The 25,799-nt window shown below is 38.1% G+C and overlaps 1 protein-coding gene across 1 annotated transcript in view; it reads right to left on the bottom strand.

Annotated features, from left to right (window-relative positions):
- The window catches only part of LOC126371599 (prominin-1-A), a 32,329-nt gene extending 9,521 nt beyond the window's left edge, over positions 1–22,808 (bottom strand). Inside the window, exons 1-9 of the mRNA XM_050016917.1 lie at positions 21,815–22,808; positions 21,606–21,661; positions 18,526–18,749; positions 9,669–9,856; positions 3,043–3,138; positions 2,464–2,666; positions 2,014–2,149; positions 1,140–1,310; positions 119–218 (exon numbers count right to left, since the gene is read on the bottom strand). Coding sequence (XP_049872874.1) covers positions 119–218; positions 1,140–1,310; positions 2,014–2,149; positions 2,464–2,666; positions 3,043–3,138; positions 9,669–9,856; positions 18,526–18,749; positions 21,606–21,661; positions 21,815–22,808 — 2,168 coding nt within the window. The remainder of the gene's footprint in view (positions 1–118; positions 219–1,139; positions 1,311–2,013; positions 2,150–2,463; positions 2,667–3,042; positions 3,139–9,668; positions 9,857–18,525; positions 18,750–21,605; positions 21,662–21,814) is intronic.
- Between the last annotated feature and the right edge of the window lie 2,991 nt (positions 22,809–25,799).

The following is a 25,799-nucleotide window of genomic DNA, read 5'->3' as shown; positions in this document are numbered from 1 at the left end:
CACAATAACAGAATAATAAAATAAAAGAAATCAAGAACTTTCAGTAACTATTCTTTGCTGATCTTACGTTGAAAATAAAGTGGCTTCAAATGGTCAATTAATAAATTAAAATACTTACACCTGTAAAGTTCTTTTGGCGTGGTCTTTGACATTACCACATCCGCATAGCATGGCGAATAGGATTAGTGTCATCACAAATACAAATGTCACTATGCACGCTGGAATTTCAAAAAATCTAAGAAGGTGCATATACAGGGTGTTAGCGACATCGTAACGACCGTTACATACTTTTGCGAAAGAAAATTCCACTTGATATATCAACTCAGAATCACGGCCTGAATCATCCCTCAAAGTTTTCGTTACGATGTCACTAACACCCTGCATATTTTTCCGGGTCCATACAACGTATAATAAATATAATAAAAAAGTATATTATATATGTATAGGTAGAGTGTGAAAGCGTTCTTATCTGTATTCTGCTGAGAGCTTCATATTGGTTACGTAACGAACATGAAATTGATACTAAGATGTAATAAGATCCACTTCAAATGGTCGCGATTGATAATACTAAAGAATTCATGATTTCATCTTTATACATTATTATCACGTGCACAGCTGAAGGAAAATATAGTCATGAAACCTAAGAAATGTGTTGCGGAAGTATGTGATACCATATTGGGCTGATTTTTCCTTCACGGGTTTGAATGTCAGGCAGGCAATCGCTTCTGTTAGCCTGACTTGCAAAATCTTCAGGTTCGGTAAGTGGACCCCGTGAAAACGGGATAACGAGATGATCTTACATAACATAAGAAGCCTGGTACGTCCTACAGGTATGCACACAGAGGGGCTCCTAGCAGCTAAAACCAGTTTGCTAGCCAAGGCCTCTGGCTTAACGAGTTTAAAATAATCATCATGCTCTTGTCTTTATCCCACTCTATGTGAGAGTCGGCATAACATGTATTCCTCTTCCATTCATCTCTGTCAGTCATATTCACATACATATTCTTCTTTACACAATCCATCCACATCTTCTCGGGTCGTCAACTACCTCTATATCCATTCACATTCAAGCTCATCACTTTCCTCATAATATGCCTTAACCTGGAGTCTAACAAAATGTCAATACAATTTGATCTTACCCAACATTATCGCCCACCGCCAGAACTCATACTTCTGTGCTCTTTCAAGTGCAGTTTCCATCTGTCTCACTGCTGAATGTAGACTGGCTGTCAAATGCCTCACTATATCTGCCAGAATTCGCGACGAAGCATGGACGTGTTGCCTTCGAGACTCTATGTCTCGGATTATATCTGAAAAACATGGGAAGCAATATCTCATTCAATAAAAGACATTTGTTTACTTCACTATGTATATATTATTTGAATTGTAATAATAATAAACTTTTCTAGTAAAGGGCGTTCGAAATATTCCGGTGGGATTAGAAAAAAACAGTTAAGCTAGTATTAATTATTATCCATGAAAAAGATAGCTGTATAATGCAAAATTATTTAGGATATTATTTTAGAGAAAAGTTAGATCAAGTGGCGTACTAAAAATAAGTAGGTACTTATAATGTAGGTACTAACCTAACCCTAATGGGTTTATACATTAATATGTACTTATAATATAAACTTGGGGGAGATCTACGTTTAGCAGTGGACGATTTCCGGCTTATAATGATGATGTTGAGGTAATAATAAAAAATAAGTGAATTGAAGCGCAGAACCGATCGTCGTGGAGATCCTTGGGGGAGGCCTATGCCCAGCAATGGGCGTCGTACGGCTGATGATGATGATGATTCCTAACAATAATAAATTAGACACACAGTTGGTTCGACCATTACAGTCGGCGATACGGCTCACCAGGTGGTGATCACGTTGGTCTATAAAGCTCGGTGAGGCGTTGGTACTTATTCATCTTGCGATGGATGTACCTCTGTCTACCCCGATTGGGATAAAGTCATGAGCTTATAATATGTTATATCATGTTGTATGTAATAAAAAACCAAAATACCTTCCCGGACTCGAACTGTTTGTGCTGATATAGCAGATGGCAAGGTACGAAATTCTTCACGCGCAGTAGATATGGCTCCGGTTAGATTTTCTACCCCTAAAGCTCGCAGCTCTAATAATTGTTGCTCATGCAGTATCTGAAATAGATAAAGATTGAATAACCTAAAAGAAGAAGGTTGAATTTTAGGTAACGACAAACATTAAGAATGTGAAATACGATTTCAAGATATAAAGAATAATCAGAGTTCCTTGTTTTAGAATTTCTACTCCCATAGTTACAAATAATATTTTCCATCTTCCAGCAAAATGTAGAACGGAAGGGGTATAGATGATGCTTATACTCGTAACAAAAGGATAAAACATAGATATACTGAATCTGCAATAAAATCTGGAAAGATGAATCCCTACGGCTTATGGACCAAACCAAGCAGTCACCAAAATACTACGTTACCAATTCAAATTTCATTTCCATTTCTAAAGAAGCCGTATTGATGGTGTCACAGAGCGGCGCATCCTTCATAGTGCAGTGTTTCTTCATATTTTCCAACTGACGAGCCAAATCTTTGATCCTGTCTGACGCTGCAGACGCAAGTGAACCAGCTCTCATACTCATATCGCGGAGTGACGAAATTTTTGTCGCTACGTCTTCGCTTTCTGGAAAAAGTAAAAAGTTTTACGAATTTTCTGTTCTAAAGATGATGCTTTTGGAAAACCTAGTAGGTAAAATTTAAGCTTTTACCGATTTGTGCGATGATATAAAATATGGCTGTTTATATTCAGAAGCACGAAGCTTACACAAGTAAATATTCTAAAGAAGTTTTTGATGCACTTTTTTCCATTCGCGTCAAAAGTGAATATCCGAGGGCGTACTCTGGCGTAGGACTGTTCCATCCATAGATTTTTCCGCTTTTACCTTGCATTATGCTGAAGTGTCTGATTTCCCCTAAAGATTTTAATTCTACTACAAAGCTTGATACTTGTTAATGAAAAAAGACTTTCCCATAAAGACTATTCAACGTTAGTCAGGTACCTGTTATGATATCTGCCAATGAGTCAAGCACCATGTCAATTCCACTCTCCGATGCTATTGCTTGCTGAATTGGTTCTCCTAGCAACACTGATACATCTAGAAAATGACACAGACATTATTATTAAGAAAATTTACATCCACTTGCAGTACGAAATCCTACGAAAGATATGTAATGATGATTTGTGTTGTGACAGGCACATTTCGGAAGGCACGTTAAGCCGTTGGTCCGAGATACTTCTTACTGTTGTAAGTATGTGATCATTACATGAGTCATGTCAGGGGTCTTTGGCAACTCTTTGGCAGGAGGGTTGCTGAGCTAACCTCTTAGCTCACACGATAGACGAAAACGATTTAAATATGCTCATTGAAAAGCCTCATTGTACTTCATGAATTGATTTGCGATTCAATTACAAATCACTGGAATATAGAGCGTATTCCCATCTGTAAAGCCGGCAATGCACTTTTGACTCATCTGGTGTTGCGGGTGTCTATGGGCGAAGGTAATTGCTTACCATCATGTAGTAAGACCACGGTAACATGATCATTAACTAACATACGGATACCTGGATATACATAAAGCTGCCTCAGGTACATGCTCTATAAATAAAACAACCATTGAAATAATAAATAATAAGTATATTGGTTACTTACTCTAAATTTCCAAAACGCACGCGTGCTCAAACAAAAAAGCCCCCAATGAAAGACAAACACGCCTTTTTATACCCTTTCTCCTAGTGTTGCCATATGAAGGCAACACAAATTCGCACAAAATTACAGAAAACCTAACATTCGACCATCCTGACGTCGTGCATGTCCTCATGCACGTAGACAAAACGTCTAATGTTCAAACCTAACATTCGGCGGGCCAAGTGATTCCACACTCATCGAGAACAGTTACAAAGCTTCACTTAAAATCTAAAAGTACAACGACATATAATCACATTTACGGGGTGAAACATCAGCTCTTCTTTCTAATCATAATATAAAGCTATTCAAGTTGTCAATAGTTCGCAAACCCTTCCTTCTCACGAACTATTGCAAAGCAATTGAGTGTGAACCTTCTTTCTCACACTTGTAATTATCGTATACAAACCTTCCTTCTTATATACGATAATTAAAATAATCATAATATAAAGCTACTCAAGTTGTCAATAGTTCGCAAACCCTTCCTTCTCACGAACCATTGCAAAGCAATTGAGTGTGAACCTTCTTTCTCACACTTGTAACTATCGTATACAAACCTTTCCTTCTTATATACGATAATTAAAATAATCATAATATTACAAAGCTATTCAAGTTGGCAATAGTTCGCAAACCTTTCTTTCTCACGAACTATTGCAAAGCAATTGAGTGTGAACCTTCTTTCTCACACTTGTAACTATCGTATACAAACCCTTCCTTCTTATATACGATAATTAAAATAATCATAATATTATAAAGCTATTCAAGTTGGCAATAGTTCGCAAACCCTTCTTTCTCACGAACTATTGCAAATCAATTGAGTGTGAACCTTCTTTCTCACACTTGTAACTATCGTATACAAACCCTTCCTTCTTATATACGATAATTAAAATAATTGTGAACCCTCCTCACAAAATTGAAAGTCACCTTAACTAAATAGCTATGAGCCCTCCTTCTCAAGCTATTACTAAATACACATCTTACAGTTTCATCCAACAAACAGTACCTCTACTTACTTTCTTTTGATTGTATATAATAATGACACAATCAGTCATCTTCATCACTACTTTCTTTATCATCATTAACGTGAATCCAGGGTGACATTCGATTTGTTAAATGAAGTAGTCATCAATCCCAACAAATTCAAACTCAAAAATATGTTTATTCAGTAGGTAACATTGTTACACTTTGAATCGTCAATTTTTACATCTTTAAGGGATTCCCGAACTGACAATAAAGTATAATTTTGCGTTTCGCATACTATTTCGTTCAACATAGGATTAATTTCCGCATCCATCTGAAGTCCAAACATTACCTCAGTCCGTCCCGTTGTTTTCCGACGGGTGTTGTTCATGCCCCATTGGACTCTACCTATCTTGTCATCCCAGACGTTCTTGTCAAAATTAAGATTTTGCGCAGTTAACGACCCTAACATCGTGCGATTACACTGCTCTACTTGTCCATTGGACCTAGGACTTGCAACTGCGTTCAACACGTGTCTAATACCTTTATCCGAGCAAAACGTTTGAACACGTACGATGTGAAGCAAGTACCGCGGTCGCTAATAATTCGATCTGGGTTTCTGAATGTATAGAAAATATCTTCTAATTCTCGTGTTATTGTAACTGTTTTTGGTATTTCTGACTGGCCTGATAAATATAAATTTCGTAAAGGCATCTACGACTACCAATAGGTAAGAGTTTTCCTCTCTTTGATTGCACAAAAAGGTCCAAGGTGATTGATGTACAGGGTGTGAAAAGGCACCTCGACTTTTCGTTTACGTGGAATAGGCCCTCATTTGAATTAGTTTTCTGTTATGTACTTTAACCCATCTGCATCAATATCAGTGGTAAGAAATTCCCGAATGCGACCCAGTTCACTATCACCTAATTGAAGAGTCTACAATGTGTCCCCCTCATTGATTGACATAACCGTCGGGTAAAGACCAGCGTCAATTTCCATTGAACTAAGATCCTCAATTGGGTTCCGAAATAGAAGGTCCACGTGCGACATTTTCGTGCCAGCACGATATTCAAAAAGCAAAAACAGCCACCAGTGGGCAATACGTCTAACCAAATCGCGTTTTGGAAAGCATGGAGCGCAACGCACTACAATCGGTCATGATTTTGAAATTCTGACCCAGAAGATAAACCCGAAACTTTTGAGCGAACTTACTACCTATAGCAAGAGTCTCAAGTTTATAAACCTTTTCTCTTCTGGAGATGTCTGGCGACTATAGTACGCTACGGGATGGTAGGTGTCGTTTCCATTACGTCGCTGCATCAATATTCCACTGACGCCCACTTCACTGGCGTCAGTGTGCAACTGTGTTTCGGCGGTCGGGTCGTAAATGGCTAAGATTGGCCTATTTATCAGACTACTCTTGAGATCAACAAATGCGGCTTCTTGTTCCTCAGTCCAACACCATTCCACATCCTTCTTGAGCAACTTATTCAACGGATGTGATAAAGACGCGTAACTCCTTATAAATTTTCCGAAAATATCCTACTAGTCCCAGAAATTGGCGGACGGAATGTGGACTGGTGGGACGAGGAACATCAAACACTGACTGTGTCTTTTTGTCAGCCGGCCGCACCCCAGCAGCGCTAATATCATAACCAAATAGTTAATAATTCTGCTGTAAGAAATTACATTTTGCCAAATTCAGAGTTAGGCTTGCCTTTTCTATCAACTGTAAAGCCCTTTCTTACCTATCCAAACACTCTTCTACATCCTTTTCGTAAGTTAATACGTCATCGATGTAAGCAGTAGCTTCTGAGAACCTAGCGGAAACCAATACCTTATTCATCAGCCTTTGAAATACAGCTGGTTCGTTAGCCAACCCAAACGGCATACGATTAAATTCATATTGGTCGTCTGGGGTGATAAAGGAAGTTAAGGGTTTCGATTCTTCTGCAATAGGCACCTGGTAGTATCCAGATGCCAGATCCAAAGTTATAAAGTAGGCCTGCCCCACTAATCGAGCAATCTCGTCTTCAATCACTGCCATCAGGTACCTTAACTGTCATTGAATTCAGAAACCTATAATCAACACAGAGCCTTTGTTTACCGTCCTTCTTACGAACCAACATAATTGGACTTGCATATTCCGATACAATTTCTCGTACAATCCCCGCATTCATCATCTCACCAACCATTTCTCTTACTTGTTGTCGTTCCTTGTGCGACAATATGTAAGGCCGGTAAACCACAGGACGCTCAATATTCAATTCAATTTTCATTTCAGTCATATTTGTACATCCCAACCCCTCTAATGATTGCGCGAAGCAATGCTTGTATTCGTTCAAAATGTTAAAATAGACGTCGTTTATGTGGCTCTTCAAGCGTTTTTGCTAAAGTTAACATCTTTAGGCTCTATACCTAAATGCTCGCCAACGAGGTCTGTGGGTGATGTACAAATATGATTGACAATCTGAACTCTATTTCATCTACCTATAATATCACCTTCATCAATATAACAAAAGCTGACAATGGGGTAATATGAACAAAGAGCTGACCTTCCTCTACTTTGTATAACCCGCCGGCTATCGTGACTTCTCGGTTTGGCTTCCCCACGATTCTCTGGCTCTAAGCCTAACATATCAATTAATCACAACATCAGTACGAGCTCTGATAATCGCCTCTCCACTCAATCTTGCGCATGAAGCGGAGACGACCTTTACACTCGCAGTATCACCACTACCACCGTTAGCAAAAGGGAATTCATCATCATAATAAAACCTCAATTCGTTGGCATTCTTGAATACCAGCACCTGCTTCTGTTCGGTGAAGGGCTGTCCTACTAATATCGGACAATTGAGCAGATTACTGTCAACCACGTGACACAAAACATCCGCACTAACACCGTCGATGCATAAATTAACCTGTGTCCTGCCCATGGACAAAATAAAATTACTACCAAAACTTTTAATGGAGTCGGGGGTTGATCACAAGTCTACCCCAAAATCAGTGTCGTTGTTTGTTTTATGAGCGAAACTTCGCTACCAAAATCTATAAACGATATCATAGAGGTGTCATTTACCCTAACTGTATTGAAATATTTTGAGCCCGACTTAGAGGTAAGTATGCGCATGATTTTAGGAATGTTACCTAGATTATCACGGTTTTCAAAAAAAAAAGGGACTCTGCAAGTTTCCATTTTATGACCGAACCTACGACATCCTGTACATTGGACCAAAGGTTTGGGGCATTTAAGATACGGGTAACCTTTTTCCCTACAGTTAAAACAAAATAATTTGTAACTTGAATTTTTTTGAAGTCTTAACTGATTTATCCCTATTGTCATTATTACTTCCCGCTGTGGATTCAGTCGACTACTTTGTTTTACTAAAATGAAAGCGATCGGGCGGCGGTTGGTTCTCCTTATTACTCATCAGAAAATGGAGTTGATCAGGCTGCGTACATCGCAACGCTTATCGCCGGATCTAATTATCTTGTCACTTAATCCGTGGATAATGCAGTCCACGGCTCGTTTCCCTTCGATGTCACACCGGTTCACGATGGCTAATTCTTCATAATAATAAACCTCTAGCGGTTCACCAAACCTACTCTTTCGCCTAAGCGTATCCTCCAGGGATTGGCCATAATCAAAAGGAAATGCGTCTAACCACTTTTGCTGCCATTCTGCCCAGCTGTACAAAATAGAATTGAAGCTTTCATACCAAACTTTGGCCAACTCCTGCAGTTTCTGCATTGCGAAGTGGATAACGGTTGTTCTCATCCCATCCGTAAACAGTGGCACACTCATTAACTTTCTTTAACCAAGTATCAATCTTTTGACTTTTCGATGAGGGTCCAAATTCGGGTAACATGGTTCATAATACTACTGGAAGGATGTGATGTGGCGACTGCTGTCGGATTAGGTTAAGATCTTAAGTTAACTAATGATTCAACAATATTAAGAACATCTTTAGATGAAAATGTAGGGCTATCTGACCTTTCTATTCCCTTAGCTGCCGACGAACGTCGCACCTCCTGCCCTTCGCCGCGACGTCGTTGGCTGTGTCGCTCGTTGTGCCGACGCGTGAAGCGACGTCTCTCTCCGGCTGCACTCCCGGCTCTCTCTCCGGCTGCGCTCCCGGCTTGTATCGGCTCGGCTCGGCTCGGCTCGGCTCGGCTCGGCTCGGCTCGGCTCGGCTCGGCTCGTCTCGGCTCGTTTCGGCTCGTCTCGGCTCGTCTCGGCTCGGCTCGGCTCGTCTCGGCTCGTCTCGGCTCATCTCGGCTCGTCTCGGCTCGTCTCGGCTCGGCTCGGCTCGTCTCGGCTCGTCTCGGCTCGTCTCGGCTCGGCTCGGCTCGGCTCGGCTCGGCTCGGCTCGGCTCGGCTCGGCTCGTCTCGGCTCGTCAGTCGTCTTCGTGGAACGATCTCGTCTTCAAGAGGCATAATCTGGAACTCGAAAACATTGGAACATGTAAATATTCTTCAGATAACCCTATATGTATATATTTATACAGATATATTTCCAAAGTAAAATATCTCAAAAACGGTGTATCCTGATTAACACATATGGATACGATCCCACTTCTGAAATGTAGTAAGACCACGGTAACATGATCATTAACTAACATACGGATACCTGGATATACATAAAGCTGCCTCAGGTACATGCTCTATAAATAAAACAACCATTGAAATAATAAATAATAAGTATATTGGTTACTTACTCTAAATTTCCAAAACGCACGCGTGCTCAAACAAAAAAGCCCCCAATGAAAGACAAACACGCCTTTTTATACCCTTTCTCCTAGTGTTGCCATATGAAGGCAACACAAATTCGCACAAAATTACAGAAAACCTAACAATCAGGCGATCCGTTAGCTCATTTGCCCCTTATAAAAAAAATGTGGATTTCTTTTCTCTCTTAATCGCTGTTGCAAAATTACCTCATCGTCTTACCCAGATAACTCAAAAGAAAAAGGCAACTTACTCCTCAAATCTTCCCTATAAGCTTGCAGAACAAGGTCCACTGGAGCAACAAGACTGTGGTGTAGATCCCGCGCCGCAGCTGCAAGCCACGCGGCCACATCGGCGCACCCGCAATGTATTGCGTTTCGGCTCTCTTCGGCAGCTATTCGGGCCTGTTCGTTGCTCACAGCCATGCCGGCTATGAATATACTGAAAACAATTATGCTTTTGTTTAAAAAAAATATTGGTAGTTATTACGATAAGTACACAATATTTGTGCGTAATATATCGCAAAACCCAGTAGAAAGGTTTATATCGCTTGCTGTATACTTCATAACCACCTTAGAACTTAAATACCAAACGTGAATCCAAGTTGTTTATTTGTTAGCTTGTCGCAGCTCACCGTGATAGTGATTACCTTCGGAACTTCGGAACCTTAACAAATGCACGTGATGAAGATGCTGATTTCTCTTAACAAGGACTAAAATTACTGTGTGATGCTCTGTCGCGGAGCCACCACCTCCAATTCAGTTGAAAACGATATAGATTACTGTACGTACCATGTACATAGTGTACGTGAAAAGATTTTATGTGTACGTGCTATAATTAGAAAGAAAACAACAAATTAAAGTGGCTTCGCTGGAGAGCATACTCCCCAGCGGAGCCACTCAGTTTGCATACTTCGAGATGTTTTCTTCCTGTAAATTGAAGTATAGTTTGATGTACGTACTACGTACATAGTGTACGTGGAAAGATTTTATGTGTACGTGCTATAATTAGAAAGAAAACAACAAATTAAAGTGGCTTCGCTGGAGAGCATACTCCCCAGCGGAGCCACTCAGTTTGCATACTTCGAGATGTTTTCTTCCTGTAAATTGTAGTATAGTTTGATGTACGTACTACGTACATAGTGTACGTGAAAAGATTTTATGTGTACGTGCTATAATTAGAAAGAAAACAACAAATTAAAGTGTATATGACGGCATGAACAAAACGTGAAGCGCTGAAGATTTTAAGAAACAATCTCCTTGCGAGAACTTTTTATCTATGCACAAACTACTAAGAGAACCTATTTCAGACGAACGTCTCTCATACAAAACAAAGAGCCTCAGAATTTAGAGTATGACACTTGATTTGACATATAAAATTATATTGCCACACGCAAAAATAATTGTGGGGCTACCATAGTAATGATATGGCACGGCGTGGCAGTAGTGATAGCTTTAAATTATTTAGATTACTTACTTTAAATTTTGATGACAAGGTTTATAAAAAAAAGACTGCAGTTTACTTGTATAACATTTTATTTTTTAATTTTGTTTTTATGGATTTTTTTTTCTGAAATAGAGCTTTATTATTATTATTTTAAATATGCCTTTTTGCATTAATGGCAAACTTTCCTCTAAACTCTCTAATCTAGAGACATCTCTAAACTCGGTACATTTGCGCTATGGTACAATTTTTTTGTATGAACATTTCCGGCCGTGTATCTATGACAGATTTGACATAAATTGTCAGTGCCGTACCGATCCGTCACCAAACCTTGTCATCAAAATTTAAAGTAATCTAAATAATTTAAAGCTATCACTACTGCCACGCCGTGCCATATCATTACTATGGCAACCCCACAATTATTTTTGCGTGTGGCAATATAATTTTATAATATGTCAAATCAAGTGTCATACTCTAAATTCTGAGGCTCTTTGTTTTGTATGAGAGACGTTCGTCTGAAATAGGTTCTATTAGTAGTTTGTGCATAGATAAAAAGTTCTCGCAAGGAGATTGTTTCTTAAAATCTTCAGCGCTTCACGTTTTGTTCATGCCGTCATATACACTTTAATTTGTTGTTTTCTTTCTAATTATAGCACGTACACATAAAATCTTTTCACGTACACTATGTACGTAGTACGTACATCAAACTATACTACAATTTACAGGAAGAAAACATCTCGAAGTATGCAAACTGAGTGGCTCCACTGGGGAGTATGCTCTCCAGCGAAGCCACTTTAATTTGTTGTTTTCTTTCTAATTATAGCACGTACACATAAAATCTTTTCACGTACACTATGTACATGGTACGTACAGTAATCTATATCGTTTTCAACTGAATTGGAGGTGGTGGCTCCGCGACAGAGCATCACACAAATTACTTAATAACTCAATGGGAATATAAAACGCCTCGTTGGCTTAATAAATTCTAAATCATTTTATTAGTACCAAACCTCAACGAACGGCCTAAGTGGTCCAGTGGTTTGAGTTTGGGCTCACGATCCGGAGGTCCCGGCTTCAAACCCCGGTGGGGTCACACCACGAAAATCGCTTTGTGATTCCTAGTTTGGTTTGGTTTTTGGTTTGGTTTCCTAGTTTGCACATTACAGGCTGATCACCTGATTGTCTGAAAGAAAGATGATCCGTGCTTCGCAAGCCACGTTAAGCAGTTGGTCCCGGTTACTATTTACTGATGTAAGTTAGTAGTCGTTACAAGAGCCATGTCAGGGGCCTTTGGCGGCTCAATAGTAACCTTGACATCAGGGTTGATGGGGTTGGTAATCCACCTCACAACCCACACGATAGAAGAAGTTCCATACACACTTAGGTAGGTATAACTTAAGCCACACTCGTCGGTAGCGTATTTTTTTCGTAAGTCTTCTTTTTATTGAGCCTTGTTTACAATTTAATCTTTTTCTCGTAAAAAAAAAATACTTTTAAAACAGGCTTACTGAGTCGTAGCTTTGATTTGTTTACTTTTTGCCTTTTACAATGAATTGGATATTATAATGAGAAGTAAAGATGAGTAAACTTGGGGAAGAATAAACAAGATTTATTAAAATTGTTTGCTGGATTTTTGTACATTACTTTTTAAATAGCTTTCCGTCCGCGAGAACTTCAGCTATCACGACAAGTAGGTGGGGTAAATCTGGTGTTTGGCATTTTACAGAAGCGGCTGCCTCTGGACCTAGCTCATTATCTGTTATTTATTTAGGTAAAGTGGTATGGTAACGTATCATCATCTCTCTAGCGTTATCCCATCTACACAGGGTCCGCTTACCTGACCTGAAGATTTGGCAGGTCCGGTATTTTACATAACGACTGCATATCTGACCTAACCCGCGAAGGGAAAACAACCCCAATACAGATTAGGTCATAGACCTCCGAGACACATTTCTCGGGAATGTGGGTTTCCTTTAATGTTTTCCTTCAGCGCTGAGAACGTAGGTCCAAACATGAATTTAACAAAAAAAAAAACGAAAATTATTATTATTTTAATATTGAGATTCGATCCTGCAACCTTACAGTGAGAGTCAAGCGTTCTTTTCCGATTGCGCCACCACGGCACCTTGGTATTGTATCGGCGTCTCTTTACTCCAATTTATTTTCAGTGCTATAAAATGCCGAGCATTACGTATTGGAAGTATTCCTCTTGTTCACTTCCTTCTTTGTAATCGAAACACCATAAAACTTCCGAACCGATTTAAGTAGTACTTCAAATGACTTATAGCTGCAGTCCCGAGGGTAACATAAACTACCTCTACCTGTTATATTGACATAACAAACAAACATCGGGAGAAAAATACAAACGTAAAGTAGTTTCAAGTAGTTAGGTTCTTGTTTGTGTTTACGTCATCTTGTTTTTTGGGGGCACGCGAGTGCCCCAGCCAAGACGAGCAAAACGAAGCGCAAGGGCAGGACATTTTCCCGAAACGTTATGTCGATTTTTAAACGGTTTAAACTCATAACTCTGCTTTTGATCATACCAGATAATCCAAATTCTCAGGATATGTTGTCAGCAGTAGACTTGTTTCATCAGTCGGTAAAACCAGACTAAGTACTCTTCCGTACGCGAATACTTATAACAGGTACAGGTTACCGCATCACTATTTCTTAGACGAATAACGACACCTACCTACCGGCAGGCCGGTCAAGCGCTGACCGAACGTGCAAATTCTTGTGCGGATACCCGTTAATTAAACATCAGTGTAAATTTCATTTATAAGTTAATTTATCACGATTGTACTTACTTAAATCAAGTGTTTTTATAGCTAACAATAATATTTTTGTACTACTTATCTAAAACGTAGTACCATATTTATAATAAGTATCTAGTAATTTTTGAAATGTAACTTCATTTAGTAAAAATAATTGTAAAACGTATGTTTATATGTTCATAGAGGTGAGTCAGCCTAGGCAACAATTATATTTATGTTTGTTTACGATGTAGAATAAGATCTCTTTGTAAATGTAATTATTATTATGCTAAATAAAGGATTTTATATATAAAAAAAAAGTAGACTTATTAATGTTGCAAATGCATAGCAATATAATAGTTTTATTGATACGTGAAAATCCCCAATTGTGACACTCACTGGCCCATTAACGATTATAATTAATTACAAGATACTTCCAGATATCTTAGAATGCTGAGACTTGGGATGTAAGTTAGTATTAGTACACAAATAACAATAAAATTGAACGAAGTGAAATGATAAGTTCGTCGCGGCGCGGGCGCGCCGTTGATTTATAGAGAGCGCTTCGCTCCTGTACTATCACTAGTTTTAGAAAAAAAAAAACACAGGGATTGTATAGTTAGGGCGTCTAGAGTTAGAAGCTTGGCTTCTGATAACTTGACTTGAGATCTGATAACTTTTTCATATTGCGAACGATATCATATCGTCTTGGCGACATTTTACATGAACATATTTTTGTTGGGATAAGTTTTTACAGTTCTAAGATTACGGTTAATTTGTACTATGTAACGAGTTTTAGGATTACTTATGTTTGAATATTAGTACGTACGTAACGGTGCCAATCTAATTGGTTGACATCCTCCATCGAAATTAACTGTCTGGCTGATTACATTTTGGAATTCATTCTTAATTCAAATCATAATTTAAATTCTAAATTCTCTTCCGCTTTTCTCATCAGTTTCATTCCAAAATTGCAGTTTGTAGCTTTGCTTTAAAGTATTAAAGTCCTAAGATGGATATGATGCTGATATAACGGGCCATAAGCATACGTTAGTTAAAGACCATTCTCCCTCAATAAGAATCTCTGAATCAGAGAATACTATTTCTTTTTTACACGATTTTATTAAGTTGCTAAAGAACTTCTGTGACATTGTTTTGAAGTGTATGCATTGCACTTACTTATGTGTTTTTGTCCGCGGAAATTTCCGGAACTGCTAAGTGAACTTCCGTGATTCTTTTTGTGTTTGTTTAGGCCGTTTCAAAGTAAGGAGAAAAAAAGATCGATGAGGAACAAACAGTAGATGGAAAGTTATAAAATTTGGATAGTGAAACTATTTTCGGATTGAATTTTGTCAGTAAAATCAAAACTTATCAAAACGAAGAATAAATCTGTTCATCTTAGGACTTTAAAACTGAATGTAAGTTAAATTTTGATTACTTGTGGTACTTTTGGCTTTGCTTACTTTATTTTCCCAAATGGGGTAAGCAGAGAGCAATTCCTTGGACGTGAACGGACGTGAGATTATGGATAATAATATTGGAATGGGTGTTTATTCTATTCACTACTGCCTGCCCCTGGGATATAGGCTTGATATATATTATATATATATATATGTGTATGCGTGCATTATAAACATATATATGTATAGATATAATATGTTTATAATGCACGGCCAAGTGTTTCCCATCCGACATTTAATTTAAGTTTTCTTTGACTTTAGACTTAGGTGCATAGCTAACAAAGCTAAGTTGATTCGAAATTAATTAGCTCGCCTTAGAAACTGATTACGGAACTTAAACTTGAGTTTCAAGTGTCTAGAAGGTTTAACTAGATTATAGTTATGACTTGTCTGTACTTTCAGTTGAAACTTGATAAAGGAGCTTCGAATAATTTTATTAAGTACTAGCTTTTGCCCGCGACTTCGTCCGCGTGGCGTGTTATATAAGAGAGAGATCATTGTGTGTGTGGGAGTGCATATCAAATTTCAAGCATCTAACTTATGCAATTTAGATTTTTTCATACAATTTTTTTCCCAATAACTCCCATTTTTCAAAATACAGCCAAAAATAAACTTTATATTTACTAAGGTATGCATGCATGCTAGATTGAATCAATTGATTGAATTGATTTTTTTTAATTGATTGTTCATTGAGTTTTAATTTTAATACACACTTCCTCTCTTCCCTTCAACGTTGCTGTGCCCTACAGGGTCCATGTTTTAATTCCTATGCCTATGTAACACCCCATTGTACTACATGGAATGCAATAAATAATTTAATTGAATTGAATTGAAAACATCTATCTTACGCGGTTTCGATTTTTTCATACAAATGTTTTTTTCCCGGTAACTCCCGTTTCCGTGGGAATTTTGCAATATCCTGTTGCAACTAAGCTTTAAGTTAACTAAGGTACCTGCATGCCAAATTTCAAGCGTCTAACTTAAGCGGTTTAGATTTTTCACACAAAAGGATTTTCCCGCTAATTTCCGTTCCCGTGGGAATTCCTTTCTTAGTGCACCTCTACGGTACCTAAGCTATGTCCCTTCCAAATTTCAAATGCCTACGTTTAGCCGTTCAGGCTATGCGTTGATATGTCAGTCACTGAGTCAGCCAGTTTCTCCTTTTATTTAGATTTGATTTTTTCATACAAATGTTTTTTCCCGCTAACTACCGTTCCCGTGGGAATTTTGTAATATCCTGTTGCAACTAAGCTTTAAGTTTACTAAAGTACCTGCATGCCAAATTTCAAACGTCTAACTTGAGTGGTTTAGATTTTTCATACAAAAGGATTTTCCCGCTAATTCCCGTTCCCGTGGGAATTTCGGGAATTCCTTTCTTAGTGCAACTCTACGGTATCTAAGGTACCTGCGTGCCAAATTTCAAACATCTAACTTGAATGGTTTAGATTTTTCATACAAAAGGATTTTCCCGTTAATTCCCGTTCCCGTGGGAATTTCGGGAATTCCTTTCTTAGTGCACCTCCACGGTACCTAAGGTACCTGCATGACAAATTTCAAACGTCTAACTTGAGTGGTTTAGATTTTTCATACAAAAGGATTTTCCCGCTAATTCCCGTTCCCGTGAGAATTTTGGGAATTCCTTTCTTAGTGCACCTCTACGGTACCCAAGGTACCTGCATGCCAAATTTCAAACGTCTAACTTGAGTGGTTTAGATTTTTCATACAAAAGGATTTTCCCGCTAATTCCCGTTCCCGTGGGAATTTCGGGAATTCCTTTCTTAGTACACCTCTACGGTATCTAAGATACCTGCATGACAAATTTCAAACATCTAACTTGAATGGTTTAGATTTTTCATACAAAAGGATTTTCCCGCTAATTCCCGTTCCCGTGAGAATTTTGGGAATTCCTTTCTTAGTGCACCTCCACGGTACCTATGGTACCTGCATGCCAAATTTCAAACGTCTAACTTGAGTGGTTTCGATTTTTCATACAAAAGGATGTTCCCGCTAATTCCCGTTCCCGTGGGAATTTCGGGAATTCCTTTCTTAGTACACCTCTACGGTATCTAAGGTACCTGCATGACAAATTTCAAACATCTAACTTGAATGGTTTAGATTTTTCATACAAAAGGATTTTCCCGCTAATTCCCGTTCTCGTGGGAATTTCGGGAATTCCTTTCTTAGTGCACTTCTACGGTACTTAAGGTATCTGCATGCCAAATTTCAAACGTCTAACTTGAGTGGTTTAGATTTTTCATACAAAAGGATTTTCCCGCTAATTCCCGTTCCCGTGGGAATCTCGGGAATTCCTTTCTTAGTGCACCTCCACGGTACCTAAGGTACCTGCATGCCAAATTTCAAACGTCTAACTTGAGTGGTTTAGATTTTTCATACAAAAGGATTTCCCTTCACTACTCTGCTCCTATTGATTGTAGCGTGATGAAAAGTATACTATAACCTGTCCAGGAGTGTGAATAATAATTGTACCAAGTTTCATTAAAATCCGTCCAGTAGTTTTTGTTTCTATAAGGAACATACAGACAGACAGACAGATAGACAGACAGACAGACAGACAAAAATTTTACTGATTGCATTTTTGGCATCAGTATCGACCACTTATCACCCCCTGATAGTTATTTTGAAAAAATATTTAATGTACAGAATTGACTTCTCTACAGATTTATTATAAGTATAGATGACTAGTTTGTGCTAAACTCAGGTAAAATCACAGGGTGGAATGGTAGGGTTGAACGAAACATTTTTTAAACTACAATATTCTAAATTAGGTAAACTTTTAAAATTAAATTAAAACCTATAACCTAACCTAACATAAAGTAGTCTCGAATCCATGACAGCCCTGTTCAGAAAACGCGTGAATTACATTGTAGTATCACGGGTTACCGGGTGGTCAGAGCGTTTAGCTTACGACCTGGAGGTCCGGGCTCGATTCCCGATGGGGTCATTGTCGAAATCACTTTATGAGATTGTCCTTTGTTTGGTAAAGACATTGCAGGCTTGAAGCACCTGATTGTCCGAAAAAGTAAGATGATTCCGTTCGTATGGCACGCTAAGCCGTTGGTCCCGGGCTACTAGCCCAAACACCTCCACCAACCCGCAGTGGAGCAGCGTGGTGGAGTATGCTCCATACCCCCTCCGGTTGATTGAGGGGAGGCCTGTGCCCATCAGTGGGACGTGTATAGGCTGTTTAGGTATATGTATGTATGTCGCGGTTTGGAATCTCAGTTTGGGCTCTAATCCACTGAATTCGATTTTATCAGTTTGAATTCATGATTGGATTTTACATGATGATATCACGAGGTTTTAAGGATACATAGGCAATAGGTACATGTAAACCCTGTTACATGTGACTTAAAAGTAGATAGCAGGTGAGGAGTGGATGTATATACCGACTATATACACCTCTAACTTTTCTGCGGGTATAAAATAATCTTACCAGCTCACCACCACGACAAATAACGTCATAACCACCACGATTCTGTCATTGCAATCTGACTCCTCCGCTTCGGGGAATAAGGCTCCAGTTTCCATCTCATCATCGCAGTTGGACTTGGAGAGAAGTGATAACATGCCCAGGATCAGAAGGTAGGAAGGTATCACCAGTGCTATACACGCAAACACTATGATGAAGCCCAGAAATGTTGACTCCACTTTTATTGACTGAAAATTGAAACAAGATACATTAGATATTATATATAGGTACTTAGTTGGAATTTTCTAAGGGCTTTTCGGATTAACACTCCAATAAGTGATCAATGGTTAAAAAAAACCTCATTCAAATCGTACGTCTTGGTTTGATATGAATATGAGCCTATTTTATGTCTTTTTTATAGTCTGGTATTCGTGTCCGTCAGAATCTCCGGTCACTTTTGCTGTTATTTTATTGCTAAAATACGTTGGAAGCAATCTTCTTCTTCTACCGTGTGGGTTGTGAGGTGGAATACCAATTTCAGCAACCCTGGTGTCAGGGTTATTATTGAGCCGCCAAAGGCCCCGGACATGGCTCATGTAACGATTACTCACATCAGTAAGTAGTAACCGGGACCAACGGCTTAACGTGGCTTGGAAGCAATTGTCTAGTGATAGGCACTAACCGGCACTAATTGTAATAATTTAACGATAAAATACGAGTGACTGGTGATTCTCACGGACACTGGTCATTCTTTCTCATGAAAGAAGAAAGTGAAGAATCGAGCTATAGAAGTGAACTAGTTTATTGAACATTAGTGAAGTACTACTTAATATTAACAACAAAGGACCAAGATACCTAGTACCTAGCATAAATATATCAGAATTATTTCAAATTAAATAAAATACTCTTAAGTATGAAGTACTCCAGCAAGATAAAGGAACACTCTAAGATGTAAATGTTGCACATAAATCAGAGGGCCTTAGGATATAATTTGGGAAAAACTCCAAGTAATTAGGGGATGACCGATACGTCTCTGGCGAAGAGAAATGTGCTCTCCAGTAAATTACAGAGGAATCTCAGCCTAATCACAGCCCGATAGCGTTTACTTTGTATGTGTTTTTAGGTAAGAATGTGGTGAGTAAAGATTTTGTGAGTTGGTACATGGAAATATAATGATCTGAGTTTTTGAATTATTGGTTTATCGAACTCTATTTGTATGTATCATCATCTACCTAGCATTATCAAGTTTTTTCACAGGGTCCGCTTGCGTAACCTGAAGATTTGACAGGTCCGGTTATTACAGAAGCGATTGCCTGTCTGACCTTCCGACCCGCGAAGGGAAATCCAGCATACAGGTTAGGTTACCTCCGAAAATTATTTCTCGGGAATGTAGGTTTCATCAAGACGTTTTCCTTCACCTCTGAGCATGTGATAATCATTTATGATCCAAACATGAAATTGAAAACAAATTAAAAAAAAAACATTGGTTTAGGCCTGAACTGGATTCGAACCTGCGACCTTAAAGTGAGAGGCAAGCGTTCTACCAACTTGACTACCATGGCTCCGCTACTCTATTACTATTTGTAAGTACATTTTAATTAAATTTGTCCCTGGTTAATACTGTAAGTCCGTTCTTAATAAGTTTTCTATGTCCGTCCCCAGTCTATGTTTATTTAGCGGGACTTACATAAACACTGTAAATTAGAATAATAATTGTGCAACGAAAACATAAAAGGCAAGAACAAAATTGAATTTAATGTAAATATCCACTCATCTAATATCCACCACCCACCCCACTTATTTAATATCTTCCTTATTTTTTCATGAGTGCTTTATTATACTTATGTACCACATTGCAGGCGAGTAGATGGAACAAAAATATTTTGCAACCTAGCCGATGGATTTTGTGCAAGTAAATGCAAAAATTTATTTAAGCTTTGACACAAGCATTTCCAAACATGTTAAAAATTAATTAAAAAGGAAATCGAGTAAAAGAGCAAATGTTTCGTCAGCAAAATTTAACACGGAAAAATGTTAACACTAAATTGAGTTGCTTCCAAAGAACTTGGGTGTTTAATGGAATAATTTCCAGACTCGAGCATCGCCCTGGATCGAGTCAACCAATGCATTATCGTGTTGCAGGAAGCTATCCTTTTAAACTGTCAATGCTTGCAGACACCCCCTCCGTTACTGGCTGTGACATGAGACGAGATCAAATTATGTACTTACTGCGTAAATATGTGTTACTAGCTTCAGCACACACCATCCAAGTTTATTTTAAGTTATACCTATCATTTTCTTATGCACCGAAAAGGAAAGGGACGGGTAATCGACATGCATATAATTTATGAAACACGCGTCAATTTTAAGCAGAAAAGACAACCCTCCCAAAATTTTACATTGGTCATTAATCCGACAGAATTATTATGTTAACAGCACACGGCAAACGGGTTGCCTATTTCATTGGGCCGGGTTATTCATTCATTTTAAAATTAACAGTTGTCATCATCCGTCCCTTTCCTTTTAGGCGGATAAGAAAATGACAGGTTTAACTTAAAATAAAATTAGGAGGTATCTGCAGGAATCGGGGCCAACGTCTGTGTGATAATAATAAAACGCTATCGTTTCCTAACACGTCAAATGTGAAGTCCTTTTATAATTATAATAATCAATTTCTATTCTATTCTATTTAATTTTATTCATTTATTAAAACTTTTTGTAACTTGATTTAAAAAAGAGATTATAAAATTATACGTAGCGACGTGAACAAAGCATAGAAAAAGGTTTTACGGATTAGATTTAATATTATTATAATATTCGTGAAAAATATTTGTGATCAACAAAAGTTGGACGAAAGTCTAGATGTATTTTATAAAATTAGTTTTCCAAAATACATGAGACTGAAATAGCATTCATGAATAGTAAATCTACATAGAGTAGAACGTGTAAGGGACTTTCAAGCTTTCGTACGTATACACACACATGATGATTTTAGACAATCAATGTTAGTGAGACTATTTCAGAGGGAATACAGAATGAACACTGAGCAGCAGGGTCATATAAATTACTTCTAAATAAGATAAGTAAGTACTACATTTAAATACCTGTAAGAATGAGTAGGGAAAAGTAAATTTTCCCCAAACTATGTCCTTGATTAGACCTAAAATAAAACAAGGGTTTTTAGAACTACCTACCACTTCGATCTCTTAAAAAACTTCAAAGAATGACAGATGAATTTCTTTGAATAATTACATCTCTAAATCGTACAAAGCTTAAAAGCAAATTTAATTTAATAAAAAGGTTTAGTACTCACCGATTGGAAAGTCAAATGGGTATATCAAAGAAAAAAACTCAGACATAAAACCGAATGGATAGAATCCCTCTTCCAGTTTGAGTGTCGGTATCAGATAAGTTTCTGTTTGAGGCAGCCCACTAAATCTTATTTTAGTCCTGTCCTTTGCGTCAAACCAGTCTTCTGTGTGACTTGCTTTAATATTGATATCGGTTACAGGGTCTATGGAGACATTTAGGTTTACTGGATCCTTAAATATTTCTCTCGTTATGGGCAATATTATTACTGTTGTGCTTGTCGGAGCTTCTGTATTTGAGACTGGTGTAATTTTATTTATCAGAACGGATTCTGATTTTTGCTGACGCCGTTCTTCAACCTGACTTTTTAATAAATCATTGTACTTCTCCAACCAAAGTTTCATTGCTGTAGAGCTATTTGCATTAGTATGTCTTTTACTACCGTTCCAAATACTACCGTTCTGTTTTAGGTTTTCTACTTGAACATCGTTTCGTGCCGTTTCCATATCACTTTGAATTTTTGACATACTTCGTTGTATTTCTCCATAATTGATTCCTGTAGTTTCTCTGCAGCTGTCCCAAATCAAAGGCAAAGACTTCACTACTTTATTGTCACGTTTTTCCGCAAACACAGTCTCTTGATTTTCTGTTTTTCTTTCATCAAACGGTAAAGGTGATTTGACATTTCCGTCGCCATCGTTTTTATCTGGGCTTTTCTTATTTGCAAACGAGTAAATTGTCGAGATTGGTTGAAATTTCCCGAGTGCTGGCGGCACGGTTGCGGAGGCGGTGGCGCCAACGACATTTAGATTGTTTCCGGCGGAGGCCGCGGGCGTTGCTTCCGATGTCGTCCGGATTTGTCGGATTTGCAAAGCAAAAACAACGTCGGCGCCTTCTGGTAAAGTATTTACGTCAGAGTTCAACGCGGTTATGCTTATTTGCTCCGGCTTAACTCGATTCAGTAGGAATATTGCGAAGATTAGACCAATAAGTGCCATTGCTGGGACTTCATATTTTAGTGTTTGTTTTTGTGTTGTCGCGAGGCGCGAGCGGCGGTGGACTGAGCGGCTGGCGAGACATTGGTCAGAGGATTGTGGCACTTAGCGGTCTGCCCGGCGACGTTACACAATCGTATCACGTCGGCCCCAGTATGCCTTTACTGGATTACCTTACGTCGACTGTAACTTATAAAGAGATTAATTTCAATCCTCTTTTATTTAGATAACTAATTTATCGGATACGTTATTGTAACCTAATTGGTTAGATACCCACTTTTAACTTATAAAACCCCAAAATTAAGTTTTATTTCTTGTCTAAAGGTAGTTGTGGTAATAAAAAACAATTTTATATCAAGTAGGTATTTAAATAGATTTATAGTATTGGAAATATGATATACATCGATTAACTTTTATCGATGTCATATCGAGTAGATATCTTCCACATGATGTGCCGTTCCCGGGAATGTTTCCACTTTGGGAATGTTCTCGCCAGTAAAAAGGCCACAAATACAAAAAGGGAATAACAAATTGGAACAAATTATGTAAAAAGAGCTTTTTTATCTAACTTTTGGGTAGATAACACCAAAGAACCGAATTCTCTGAACTGGCGGCTTGTGTGAATGTAGAGGAAGCAAGAGAAGTGTGTCAGTATCGAAGCAAATGGAATTCCATAATCTCTGTTTACCCCGGTGGGGAATAGGCATGAGTTTAAGTGTGTATGTGAGTAAAAAAGAAAATCAGGCAATGTCCTAACTATTAAAGTGTTTTTACAACAGGAACATAGATAGATAGATAGATAGAATCTTTATTTAGGTTTAAGACGTTACATAAATTTCTTAATATTAAAATTTGAACATAAATATGAAATGTAAGACTTAAAACTAAAAAGGGTACTAGTTCGGCTAATGTCGTATCGACCCACATGAGGGACAATACGACGCCGATTTTGCACTTTGGGAACATTCCCGGAGAAGGCACATCAGTGCTCTCAACCAGTAATTTAAATAAAATAAAACCTACGTGTTTTGTTTCTGACCATCCATTGTGCACTGCACAAAATCGTTTCATCCATTAAATTTTGTTCCGTAACTACGCCGCAGTTCCATTGAATTTCATTCATCACCGATTCAACCGAAAACAAAAACGCTTCAAACTTTTTCGTCGATTCAAACAATTCAAATGGATATTTTGTAAACACGTCATCTATCGCATTGTTTCGGTCGTTAAAGTTGTTTTGATATTGCTGTGATGGAGTACTGTCGAGTAACATTCGGGAAATCATTCGTTTTAAACTTTTGTTGGTCTAACAGAAGCTTTGTGGGTACTTACCTAGTTATTTTTTTTAAAAGCCACTTCCGATGCTGAACCATTATTTTACAGAAAGCTGAGTGATACTTACTTAGAGATAGGATCATATTGTTTTTGAAGCATAGATGATCTAAATGACGTTACCTATATAGGTAACCAACACTCTCTAGCGCCATTATGATATTTTCAAAATATCATAAGTAATTGCTTCTGTAACTGTTCAGTTCAGCTGCTTGTCTTCCCGCGTACATGTCGTTAAATCTGACAGAGAGATTGTGTCTTTTCTGATTTGATGGATAATTGTAATGGCCGATAGGCTAATAAGTTATTACCATAAGATTCATCATATCCATCTTAGGACTTCGTATTAAAATTAGCTGCAAGTTGTCTTTGATTAAGTAGGTGTACTTGTGGCTCTGTCCATCCCATTACGGATTACTGGCGTTGTATGTTTGTATCATGATAACGAGACATTGCCCTGAACTCCACAATACCAATTTTAACAACAACAATAATTATAATATGGCGCCAGTCTCCCCGAAGGAGTAGGTTGGGGTGTACAGTATTAATACAGCTATATTTAACACTTTCAAGGACAGAACGTCTAATAAACTTCCGATTCCAAGGTGTCATGCTATCTTTTATGAAGCATCAATGACCCATGGTCTCTGCCCGTGAAAGGGTTAAGTACCGTGACATAGGATGCAAATCTAGTACGTTTTACCTCGAAATGGAGAAATACCTAACCTTTACAAATACATTGAGATTTCCACATTCACATGTTCACAATATGTGTTTGTTGATTTACCTTCTTCCAGCAACGGATCAATGTGTTTGGTTGCATAGAGATGGTTTGATAGGTACCAACAATACAATTTCTGTGCGCACCGAAAAATACACTGTGTCATTATCTGATGAGCGACTTTCCACGCTACGTTCCTCAAAACAATATAGATTGCGCTGTACATACTTCTAATTTCATGGATAACAAATATTATGCATCTTTTATCTTTGTTTTTGGGTGAAAATGGTGACCCTTTTTATTACACCCAGGCACAATTCAATCTTTCACCCATTATTATTCTGATCGATATAAAGAAAAGGAATATAGGTAGCAACATAATTCTATATATAATGTGATCCAAATATCGAGCAACGATTATTTTTATATTTTGGAAAAATTATGTGCCCGACTAACGAAGTGTATAGTTAAAGCCACGCCAACGCCACCTATTTTGGTTTTGGAGAACGCAGCCTAGAAAATTCCATATTCATATAGTTCTAGTATAGGTACCTATTCCACTAAGGTTTCGTATTCCATTTTCAAAACTGCAAAACAAAATATTCTTCATTGCACACACACTCAACGCAAACACCTTAACTCAAATTCACGAATAAAATACTTATTAAACAACCAATAATTTGAAAAAGATACTTTTTCTATTCATTTTTTCAATCACTTTTTGGTTTAATTGAATTCGTCCAGCCGTCATTTGATATACCTACTATGAAAATTTGGTGCAGAAAAACTCAGAAAAAAATATCCTTTGAGCGAAGTCGCGGGCAATAGCTAGTTTAAAAGGTCTAACCGCACCACACTGACGTTGCGTCAGACGAGGTAGGGAGCACTTATACTGCTTCTGTAATAAAGTAATGCCTTCTACTTAACTCGCCGTAGAACTC

This window comes from Pectinophora gossypiella, chromosome 12, assembly GCF_024362695.1.
Source record: "Pectinophora gossypiella chromosome 12, ilPecGoss1.1, whole genome shotgun sequence".
NCBI lineage: Eukaryota > Metazoa > Arthropoda > Insecta > Lepidoptera > Gelechiidae > Pectinophora > Pectinophora gossypiella.
This window is presented reverse-complemented; position numbering and strand designations above follow the sequence as displayed.